General features: G+C 37.4%; 1 protein-coding gene across 3 annotated transcripts; it reads left to right on the top strand.

Moving 5' to 3' along the window:
* On the top strand, positions 1511-10838 carry LOC107605329 (eukaryotic translation initiation factor 4G). Of its 3 annotated transcripts, XM_016307180.2 has the most exons (10): positions 1511-1640; positions 1805-2067; positions 2706-2836; positions 3022-3171; positions 3313-3380; positions 3494-3550; positions 3820-5169; positions 5257-8138; positions 9900-10094; positions 10181-10838. In XM_016307180.2, the coding sequence occupies exons 2-10, from the start codon at positions 1913-1915 to the stop codon at positions 10509-10511; spliced, it is 5319 nt and encodes a 1772-aa protein (XP_016162666.1). In that variant the 5' UTR covers positions 1511-1640; positions 1805-1912; the 3' UTR covers positions 10512-10838. The 3 variants fall into 3 exon arrangements, with proteins under 3 accessions (XP_016162666.1, XP_020960634.1, XP_016162667.1); XM_021104975.1 differs by having other exon boundaries at positions 1536-2067; XM_016307181.2 differs by lacking the exon at positions 1511-1640 and having other exon boundaries at positions 1913-2067; positions 3820-5139.

Here is an 11106-nt window from a genome sequence, read left to right as displayed (position 1 = left end):
AGCAGACGAGATGACGGAAGGACTAACGTGGTCATATCCGTCATCTTTCGGGGACGATTTTGATTAACTTTATCTTTCGGGGATTCATATGGAGATCGAGGTATCTTTCAGGGACGATTTTGACTATTAACTCTTATATTTACAGTTATACTTATAACATGTTCAATTTGTTATACATTTTTCTATTATTCATGTATTATTATTTAATAAATATTTTATGTTCAAAATATTATTTATTTATTTATTTTAACTAACCTATAATTTTATTTCTATTGTTATGTTATCGTTAGCTTTTTAAGATATTGTTAAAACTTGTTATGTTATTGTTGATTATTTAAAATTTGATGTTGAGACTTGTTATATGTATTTAATTTTTTTTATTTAAAAAACCGCAAATCCAAACCGATCCAAATCGCTTGTAATCGGATCGGATCGGATCGGATTTCTAAAAAATATTTCATCCAATCCAAACCGCACCGCACATAAATTAAGCGTTCGGATCGGATGACTTTTTCCCTTAAAACCGAACCAAACCACACTGCGAACACCCCTAGTGCGGGTATGGTAGGGTAGGGTAGGGTACACCATAAACCGAACCCTACCCTAAACCCGTATCCTACCCTATCCGTAGGCATACCCGGACTACCCTACCTTACCCGCAGCAGGTCGGGTAGTCTACCCTACCCGAACGGGTTAGACCGGGTTGGGTACCCGCGGTAGGGTATGAATTGCCAGCCCTACTTCTTGGCTGAAAATTGAAAAAAGAGGGGTTAGGATTTTATTTTAGTCTCTACTTTTATCTCAAACTAAATAGAATAATAAGACATAATAATTCAATCTTGTACACTTTATACCAAACACAATATTAAAATTTATTTCAATTTTAATCTTTCAGTTTTTATCTTTCAATCTCAATCTCTTTTCCAAATGCTACTTAAAAAATTGAGACTAAATTAAGTCTTTATATTATATTTAGTATAAAATATATTGGATTGAGTTATATCTAAATATCATATTTAGTTAAGATAAGATAAATATAAAAATTGAAAGATAAATCTAAAAAAAATATTTATCTTATCTTAACTAAATATGATATGATATTTTTTAAAAAATATGATTAAATTTTAGTTAAGATAAGATAAATATAAAGATTGAAAGATAAATCTAAAAAAAATATTTATCTTATCTTAACTAAATATGATATGATATTTTTTAAAAAATATGATTAAATTTTAGTTTCAAATTCTAAAAATTTCAATCTCTTTTATTTTTATTATCTAAAAATACTTAAAAGACTAAAATTTTATCTCTTCAAATTAAAATGTTAATTTCAATATGTAATTACTAAATACTGTACTGAAGTGGTAGTATAGAATATAGTCCGTGGGATTCCCGGGAAGAGGTGGTAGACTGGTAGTACAGACTAGAGAGTTTTCTCTTCCGTACAATACACATCTCTACCTACGTGTGTGGGGTCCACTCTTATTTGAGTCAAATACACATCTCTCTTTGCAGTTTGCACAGTGTAATTGTGTGTCGTGTATGGACTCCCCGAGTCCACATTTCTAATCTCAATTAAACCACCTGACCCATAAAAATAAAAAACCCTAGTTTTTTCACACACCTAACACACTCTTCAGGTTCTCTCACTCTCCTATTCCAACTAATTCCTTTTTCTCGGTTCTCTTCCACCGCATTGTGTTTATTGGGATTGGGCATATGGGTTGATGTTGATTAACTAGGTTTAGTTTCATGTGGGATTGTGTGCGGTGATGATGATATCGATCTGCTTGCTTGGTTGCAGGGAAAATTGAGGAAGGAAAATCCCCCCTTTCTTTTTCTCTATTTTCTTTTCTTTTCTTTTTTTTTTTGGAAAACGTTAATTTTTTGGAGGAATTAAGGGTTGGGATATATGTCCTTCAATCAATCAAAATCCGACAAGAGTGACGCTGTGTACCGAAAATCCGGGCGATCTGCCGGCTTCAATCAGCAGCGAGGCTCCTCCGGTGGTGCATACGGTAGGGGCGGCGGTGCCGCACCTTCTCCGTCACTATCCTCTAACCGCAGGTGAGTTAGGGTTTGCAAATGTGTTCTTTTTTTTTTTGGGTGGGGGGTTTGGTTTATGATGATAATGGGTATTTGGAATGATTTATTTTCGTCATTTTTATTCTTTAGTATTTCGTGTTGAATTGTGTTGTTTTCAGTGAGCAGTTGTGTACTTGTATGTGGTGAGCTTAGAATCAGTTGAACATCCACTTTTGCACTGTTCTATGGCTGAATTTTCAATACAAAGCTTAGTTTGGTACAAGTATATTTGGGAGTGCCTTAGAACCTTGAATCAATTTCCAGAATCCGGATCATTAGTTGCAGGCTGTAGTATGTGCCATTGTTTTGTGGGGTTTTGTTGGGAGTGTCGTGCATATTTTTTGGATAAAGTTAGCAATTTGACTTCTACTTTGTGCAAAGCAAATGATCATTCCTGAGGGACATTTATTTGAGATGTGATCAACGAGTAGAAAGTTGTGTTTGTTGATTTTCTTTTCCCCTTTTTTTTTGGTTGTTTTCATTAGCATTTTGTCTTATTTTGTGTTATAATAAAATTCTTGTTTGATACAAAAAAATGTAAGAGGTGTTAGTTTTCATTTCTTGCTTTTCTTTTGAATAATGATGTTCTGATAATTTTTTATGGCTGTTACTTGTGTTAGTTTTAACAAGAAGTCTAATAATGCACAAGGTGGGCAATCTAGGGTAAACCCTTCTGCACTAACCGAGTCTAATAGTACTTATGCAACCCGGACTGCACCAAATGGTAGCCACGTACAGCCTCAATTTCATGGTAAGTTTTAGCAATATTTCCCCAGATTTTGCAAAATACTTTTTCGATAGATATTATTTTGAATGAAGTGTACATTTACTAGTTATGTACTTATGTTATCTGGCCTGAAAGTTATGTTACATGACTGAGTGTTTGGTAAATGTGATTGTCTTTTATGGACATTATTCATCCACGATGAATAATAGGAGGATCTGATGCACCCGTTACCAATACCACTGTCAAGTCATCAGAATCCTCAAATGCTCAGAGGACAACCAGAGCTGTTCCGAAAGCTCCTACTTCTCAACCTCCCACCTTGAGCTCTGATTCAGCTGCTTTGACAACCCCTGCTAAGGGTATGTTGTTATCCATGTTGGTTCATATATATAGAATAAGTCAATATTTCTGAATTCTCATAAATATAACATTTTAACATGAAGGGAATTTTGTTATATGTGACTTCTGAGAGTGTTTTTGAATACTGTTTTGTGCCCTAGGAGATGCATCCAAGGCATTTCCTGTCCAATTCGGATCTATTAGTCCAGGTTTTATGAATGGAATGGCAGTAAGTTTCCCTTATCTTTGTATCACTTAATGTATCTCTAAACTTTATTTATGTATTATTTAAAGCTGGAATTTCATGAGGAGTTGATGATGTTCTATTATAATAATATTCAGATTCCTGCTCGCACAAGCTCAGCTCCACCCAATTTAGATGAGCAGAAGCGTGATCAGGTATGCATCTTATTATTTTCTGCTCTATTTCCCTGTTATTTATAGAACAATATAAATTTGCTAACAGCATCTAATCCTTCATAAAGTAAGAAATTCTAATTGTTGACTTCTCTGGCTAGAAATTATTATTTTCGGAAATGAAATCAGTAAAAGGAGTGTATCTTGATTTTATACTCAGTCTATTTGAAGTTGAGATAATGGGCTTTACTTGTTCTCATGGTAATTCAAGCATTATTATCTTTCATGAAATCTAGTTGTGTAACTTTCAGGCCCGCTATGATTCTTTTAAACCTGCTCCAGCACCAGCACCAACACCAACACCAGCACCTCCCATTCCAAAGCAGCACCCTGTGAAGAAGGATACAGGTATTACTGATCAATCTCATGCTGGGACTAGGGCAAAGAAAGATATGCAGGTGTCAGCATTGCCTCCAGGAAGCCAGATGCAAAAGCCTTCTGTTGTTCCTTTAAGTGGAATTTCAATGCCAATGACGTATCATCAGCCCCAGGCATCTGTACAGTTTGGTGGTCCGAATCCACAGATTCAATCTCAGGGTATGCCAACAGCATCTCATCAGATGCCTTTACCTATGCCTTTGCCAGTTGGAAATGCTCCACAAGTGCAGCAGCAGGTCTTTGTTCCAGGCCTTCAACCTCATCAGATGCATCAAGGACTCATTCATCAGAGCCAAAACATGAGTTTTACTCCTCAAATGGTCCCTCAATTGCCCCATCAGTTAGGTAGCATGGGCATTAGCATTGGCCCACAATATTCCCCACAGCAAGGAGGAAAATTTGCTCCTCGTAAAACTACTCCTGTCAAGATAACTCATCCTGAGACCCATGAGGAACTTAGGCTTGATAAAAGGGCAGACACGTATTCAGATGGTGGGTCATCCGGTGCTAAATCTTACTCTAGTGTGTCCTCTCAATCTCAACCTGCAATGCCAGTTTCTCATCCTATTAATTACTATCCATCCCATGCTCCCTTCTATCAACCCTCTAGTAGTAGTCAGATAACACCAAATTCTCAGCCACTGAGATTTAATTATGCAGTGAGCCAGGGTCCCCAAAATGTTAGTTTCATGAATTCATCTTCTCATAGTTCACTACCTGTTAATAAAGTTGTCAATCATATCCCTGGCATTGTTGAATCATCAAATCCAAAATTTTCCCGGGATGTGCATAATGCTATCTCACAATCTTCAACAGGAGCAACTTCTGTGTCTGTTAAACTTAGTAGTGGGTCTGGTGTTGTGGACTCATCAGTTGCCAATTCCAATATTTCTGCTGCCCAAAAGAGTGACCCTGCCAGAGCTTCAGTAGTGTCTGGTAATGCTAGCTCCTCTTTGCCCCAAAAAGGTTCTGAAACCTTCTCTGAGGTTTCGTTGGAACAGTCTAAGTTATCCGGTGATTCTTCAGTTTTGAGCTCATTGCCAAAACAATCTACTGCATATACTAAGGTTACAGCTGCTCCCATGAAGCCTTCATCTGCTATGAATGAGGAGGCTGTTTTAGTTGTGTCTAATAATGAAGAAAAGGGGAAGGAATCTCTGAGTAGGTCAAATTCTTTGAAAGATAATAAGAAGGTACAGAAGGAAGGCCAATTACAGCATCCAGTATGTTAGAGAATTTTGTTCTTGAGACATCTTATGGCTCTTTATTTATTAGTTTTCTTTCTGGTATTGACTTTTTACCCCTCACAGGTTGTACAGTCTCCTACTGTTTCATATGTGTCTTCCCAAGCTGTTGAGAGATCTACTGGGGATTCTGAAACTGTAGTAACTAAAACAAACCATTCTGCAGCTGTTATCAGTGAAGATATCACAACAACGACTGAAGATACATTACCAACTCCCCCTTTGAGCATGCCTCATGCTGAAGCAAAAAGAAATGGTGCTGTAGAACCTTCTACTCATGTTTCAGCTGAAGGACCTGTTGCTCAAGCTGCGGATAGTTTGAAAAAGAATGATGAGCTAGATGAATTTTCACAACTGGATAAACTTTCAAAGAATAAAGATTCAGAAATGGGTGAAAATACTGAAATATCATCTATTCAAGGATGTAAACGGGAGCTGGATGAATCTACAAGCTGTATTCCAGAATGTGTAAACAAAAACCCTACTGCATTGGGTTCTTCTACAGATGTTTGTTTGAGTAGAGATATTGCAGTTAGTAGTGAAGCTGTTGTAAGTTCTCCGACATTAGACCAGAATTCATCTGATATTCCAGAAACAACATCAGAACATTTCGATGATGGTTTAGAGAATGCTGGCAGTGTAGTTTCTCTTCCAGCACCAGATACTAATGATAGATCAATTTTAGATCAAAATAAGGTAAAAACTACATCTAAGGCGAAAAAGAAAAGAAAAGAGATTCTTCAGAAAGCAGATGCTGCTGGGTCAACCTCTGATCTTTATAATGCATACAAGGGACCTGAAGAGAAGAAAGATGCTGTTGTTAGCTCAGAAGAAGTGGCAAGAGTTTCTACTTCTGGAAGTTTGGAGCAGTTGTCTACTAATGCTGCTCAGCCAGATGCTATAGCAGGTGAGCAATGTAGGGAGAATAAGGCTGAACTTGATGATTGGGAGGATGCTGCTGACATGTCTTCACCAAAACTTGAAGTTTCAGATCAAACTGAACAGGTTATTGATGGATCTGTAGTCATTGTGAAGAGGTACTCTCGAGATTTCCTTTTGAAGTTTGCAGAGCAGTGCACCGATCTTCCCGAAGGATTTGAAATCACAGCAGATATCGCGGAGGCTTTGATCAGTGCCAACATTAGTAGTTCACGTGATCCGCATCCTTCTCCGGGAAGGATTATAGATAGGCCTAGTGGGATGTCTCGGATGGATCGCCGTGGTGGTGGTATTACTGAGGAAGACAAGTGGAGTAAAGTTTCCAATGCTTTTCATTCTGGTATGCGTTTGGATAGTATTGGAGGTAATGCAGGATTTCGCCCAGTTCAAGGAGGCAATTTTGGTGTATTAAGGAATCCTCGCTCGCCTCTGCCATATGCTGGAGCTGGAGGGATTCTTTCTGGGCCAATGCAATCCATGGGAAATCTGGGAGGAATGCCAAGAAACAGCTGTGACAGTGAAAGGTGGCAGCGTGCTTCAAGCTTCCAGCAAAGGGTTTTGGTTCCTTCTCCTCCTCAAAGTCCTTTGCAGATGATGCACAAAGCTGAAAAGAAGTATGAAATCGGTAAAGTGACAGATGTGGAAGAGGCCAAGCAGAGGCAATTGAAAGCTATATTAAATAAGTTGACTCCTCAGAATTTTGAGAAGCTTTTTGAGCAGGTAAAAGCAGTTAACATTGACAATGCAGTAACTCTCACTGGTGTCATCTCACAAATATTTGAGAAGGCTTTGATGGAACCTACCTTCTGTGAAATGTATGCCAATTTCTGTTCACATTTGGCTGCTGAGTTGCCTGATTTTAGTGAAGACAATGAGAAGATAACTTTTAAGAGATTATTGCTGAACAAGTGTCAGGAAGAATTTGAGAGGGGTGAAAGAGAGCAGGAAGAAGCAAACAAGGCGGATGAAGGTGAGGTCAAGCAATCTAATGAACAAAGGGAAGAGAAAAGGACAAAGGCAAGAAGACGCATGCTGGGTAATATCAGATTGATAGGAGAACTGTATAAGAAGAAAATGTTAACAGAGAGGATTATGCATGAGTGCATCAAGAAGTTATTAGGTCAGCATCAGGATCCGGATGAAGAAGATATTGAGGCTTTGTGCAAGCTCATGAGTACGATTGGGGAGATGATTGACCATCCCAAAGCCAAGGTTCATATAGATGTATATTTTGAAAGGATGAAATCATTATCAAACAACATGAATTTATCTTCGAGGGTGAGGTTCATGTTGAAAGATGCCATTGATTTAAGAAAGAACAAATGGCAACAAAGGAGGAAAGTTGAAGGTCCAAAGAAGATTGAGGAGGTGCACAGAGATGCTACCCAAGAGAGGCAGGCCCAAACCGGTAGGTTGGGTCGTGGTCTGGGCAATAATCCAGCAAGAAAAAACCCTGTAGATTTTGGTCTGAGAGGGGCATCTATGTTACCTTCACCTGTTGCTCAGATGGGTGGATTACGGGGGCTGCCTTCTCAAATTCGCGGATATGGTCCACAGGATGCTCGAATGGAAGACAGGCATGAGGCTAGGATTCTCTCAGTTCCAATGAGTCAAAGATTGGGTGATGATTCAATAACCTTGGGACCCCAAGGAGGTCTTGCTAGAGGAATGTCCTTAAGAGGTTCAACTGCAGTTTCAAGTTCAACCAGTTTTAATGGTTATACTAATTTAGCAGAGGGATCACCATACAGTTCTAGGGAGGGCCTAGCATCAAGATATATTCCAGATAGATTTGCTGTGCGAACAGCTGATCAATCAAGTGCCCAAGAGCGAAATATCAATTACAGTAACAGGGACTCGAGAAATGCAGATGGGAATTTCGACATGCCTGTTGTAACTTCGCCTTCTCAACTTCAAGGGACAGCAGTCTCCCAGATTCCTTCTTCAGAAAGGGTTCCGGAGGAACGGTTGCTAGACATGTCAATGGCAGCAATAAGAGAATATTATAGGTACTGCTTTCTGTGTTGTTTCATTCCACTTTGTTTTCACTTTTCAGTTTGGAGAGAATTGTGATTTTTCTGAATAGCATGATTATTTTTTTAGAAGTTTCAATACTTCGGAGAAGTATAAACGTCAGTAAGCTGAACATGTCTAGAGTCTTTATGTGAAATCTTTTCAGTTCTCACTTAAACATGTTACTTTATAATAGTTATATAAACTATCTGCCTTAAGATTATTAAAAACAAATTAATGGTTTGTGCCATTTCTTTTGGATGTCATGTATATGGGCGTATGATGATACTTTTCTGAAAGTGTTAGAATGGTGAACTTTTTATTAAAAAAATATTGACTGCTGGATAAAGCTAGTGCAGAAATTGAAGTGTAGTTTCTGATATTTATAAATGTGGAGTTGTGGATAGAGTATTTAATTAGTATTATCAATATTACATCTATACCTGTATAAATGTACAGGATGGTAAGTTGATATTGGATAAGATTTTGTGCATGAACTGTGCATATGGTAGTGCATAAGGTAGTTTTTGAACTGAACATTGTAAGTTGCGAGTAACTTATTCTAGTTGAGAGAGATAGGCTGGCATGGATGGGGGGAAGCCGGTTTGTTGAAAAGGGAAAAAAAGGGAGAAAAGGAGGTAAAGTTCCTTCTGGATGTGTTAAACCAAAGAAATATGGCGGGTAGGTCATACATGCTAGACCTGAGATTCATAGCTTTTGAAATGCTATTTCCTTTAAAATATTTGCTGGCTCAGTGGGATATAATGTGTTGTGTGAATGAGTTACTTATTACTGATTTAACAACCATGTTACAGTTATTAGAACATGTTATGCAATTTTTGTCTCATGATCCACAATGTCTCGTTGCGGTATCCCTACCAGTGTGATGTGTCTGATATAATATTTGTCTTATTACTGATTTAACAACCATATCTTTTACGACATTTCTAGCCAGTTATGGGTATTTGATACTTTGAAGAGAATTAATTGTCCACATTAGTATAATACCTGTGAAATCTTTGTCCAACTGATATGTTTTACAATGTTGTGTCATTTGAATATATTATATGTTTTAGCCTGAATCCATCAAGTTTCTATTACTGACTTACTGTGTAATTTGTGTCCACTTTCTCTTAGTATATTGGTTTTTTTTGGGGGTGGGGGAGCAGTTGAAGATATTAAATTCCTCTTAGATAACCAATGCTACACTTTCTAAACTTCATACTTGAGTTCAGTCCAGTAGTTTATTTAGTAGGAGATTGGGTAGTATTTGGGATTCTTCTGAGAGGTTAGTGTTATACAATACAAGGGTATTAGATATAATGTTACCTAAATCTTTAGGGGAGATCAATGTATGGTTTTAGAATATAGGGGAGTTGGGTTGAATTTAATCAAATTTCAACAAAGTTGAGTGTATTTTGCCCCTCTAAATCTGATATTTAGGGAAGAATTGAACAGAAATTCCTCGGGCCAATCATTATAATGTATAAAAACAATGTTGAAAACCATATTTTAATCCACTAGAAGAGTGTCTATTTCTTTATTTTTTATTTATTTGTTTTGTGGTGCTAATTCCTATAGATTCTGGAAAGATTATTATGGTGCAGATTTAATTTTATTCTTTTAATAATTTTTATTGGTGGTGAAACTTCCTGTACCATGTCAGAGAGCAGTTTGTCTAAAGTTTGTTTCCGGTTGTAGAATTATTTTCAGTCATTTTATCACATAAATATCTGACAGCAAATTGCTCAATTCAGTGCTAGGGATGAGAAGGAAGTTGTTTTGTGTGTGAAAGATTTGAACTCTCCAAGCTTCCATCCTTCCATGGTGTCTATTTGGGTCACAGACTCTTTCGAGAGAAAGAACACAGAAAGAGATCTTCTGGCTCAGCTACTAGTCAACCTTGTGAAGTCTCAGGATGGTATCTTGAGTCAAGCCCAGCTCATCAAAGGGTTAGTTTTATATGATAATGAATGGTAAGAGAAGATTTGTTATTGTGATGAGAATTTTACTCATGAATCCTTTTTATCTTGGCTAGGTTTGAATCTGTTCTCAGTACTTTGGAAGATTCAGTTAACGATGCCCCCAAAGCACCAGAGTTTCTTGGCCGCATTTTTGCCAAAGCTGTAACAGAGCATGTAGTCTCTTTGAAAGAGATTGGGCAGTTAATACATGATGGTGGTGACGAACCTGGCAGTCTCTTAGAAGCAGGACTCGCAGCTGATGTTCTTGGAAATACCTTGGAGGTCATAAAAATGGAGAAAGGTGATGACGTTTTAAGTGAGATCCGGACAAGCTCCAACTTGCGGTTGGAGACTTTCAGGCCACCTGAACCTTTGAAATCAAGGAAGTTAGAGAGTTTTATTTAGAGGATAGAGATGCTCATAATATCCTTTTGAAATAGAGGGAAAAATTATTTATGCCTAGTGTTTATAGGATACTCAAATTTGCTGAAAACGTTTTCTCCATACCGGTTGGTGGGAAGAATTTTGCAAATGTGGTTTCTGTCATTATTTGTGACATCACTGGAATTATATAGCAGGTTCAAGGAAGCAGCAGAAATTTTGGGCTGTTATGTCATCTTCGATGTGGGTTTTGCTTTCTCAACAGTCTATTGAAATATACTGACACATTGATCTGCATCGTATCAATAAATAGACACGAAGGTTTTTCTAGTTTGTAAAAGAACCTTTATGCTAATGGGACATGTGGTCGAGCATAATTGAAATTCGGAAAACAAAAACAATATTGATACACCAGATATTTCTACACTTAAATACAGTTAGATAGATAAAAATAATGTTATTTATTTATTTATTTATATTATTTACTTTAACAAAATATAAAGAGAGCCTTGGTTGGTTGGTTACAAAATATTTGCGTCAAAATGACGTTTATTATAAGAATGTATGCGTAAGGGTCGTTACCTCCCTAAGGCCATTAACATTCGAGTAAAGTATCATT

Source organism: Arachis ipaensis, chromosome B06, assembly GCF_000816755.2.
Source record: "Arachis ipaensis cultivar K30076 chromosome B06, Araip1.1, whole genome shotgun sequence".
Classification (NCBI taxonomy): domain Eukaryota; kingdom Viridiplantae; phylum Streptophyta; class Magnoliopsida; order Fabales; family Fabaceae; genus Arachis; species Arachis ipaensis.
This window is presented reverse-complemented; position numbering and strand designations above follow the sequence as displayed.

Excerpts from the sequence above, each read along its gene's own strand:
- LOC107605329 (XM_016307180.2), top strand. The coding sequence starts at position 1,913 with ATGTCCTTCAATCAATCAAAATCCGACAAGAGTGACGCTGTGTACCGA. Across the intron at positions 2,837-3,021 it reads CGTACAGCCTCAATTTCATG|GAGGATCTGATGCACCCGTT; the intron begins GTAAGTTTTAGC and ends GATGAATAATAG. Across the intron at positions 10,095-10,180 it reads CAAGCCCAGCTCATCAAAGG|GTTTGAATCTGTTCTCAGTA; the intron begins GTTAGTTTTATA and ends TATCTTGGCTAG.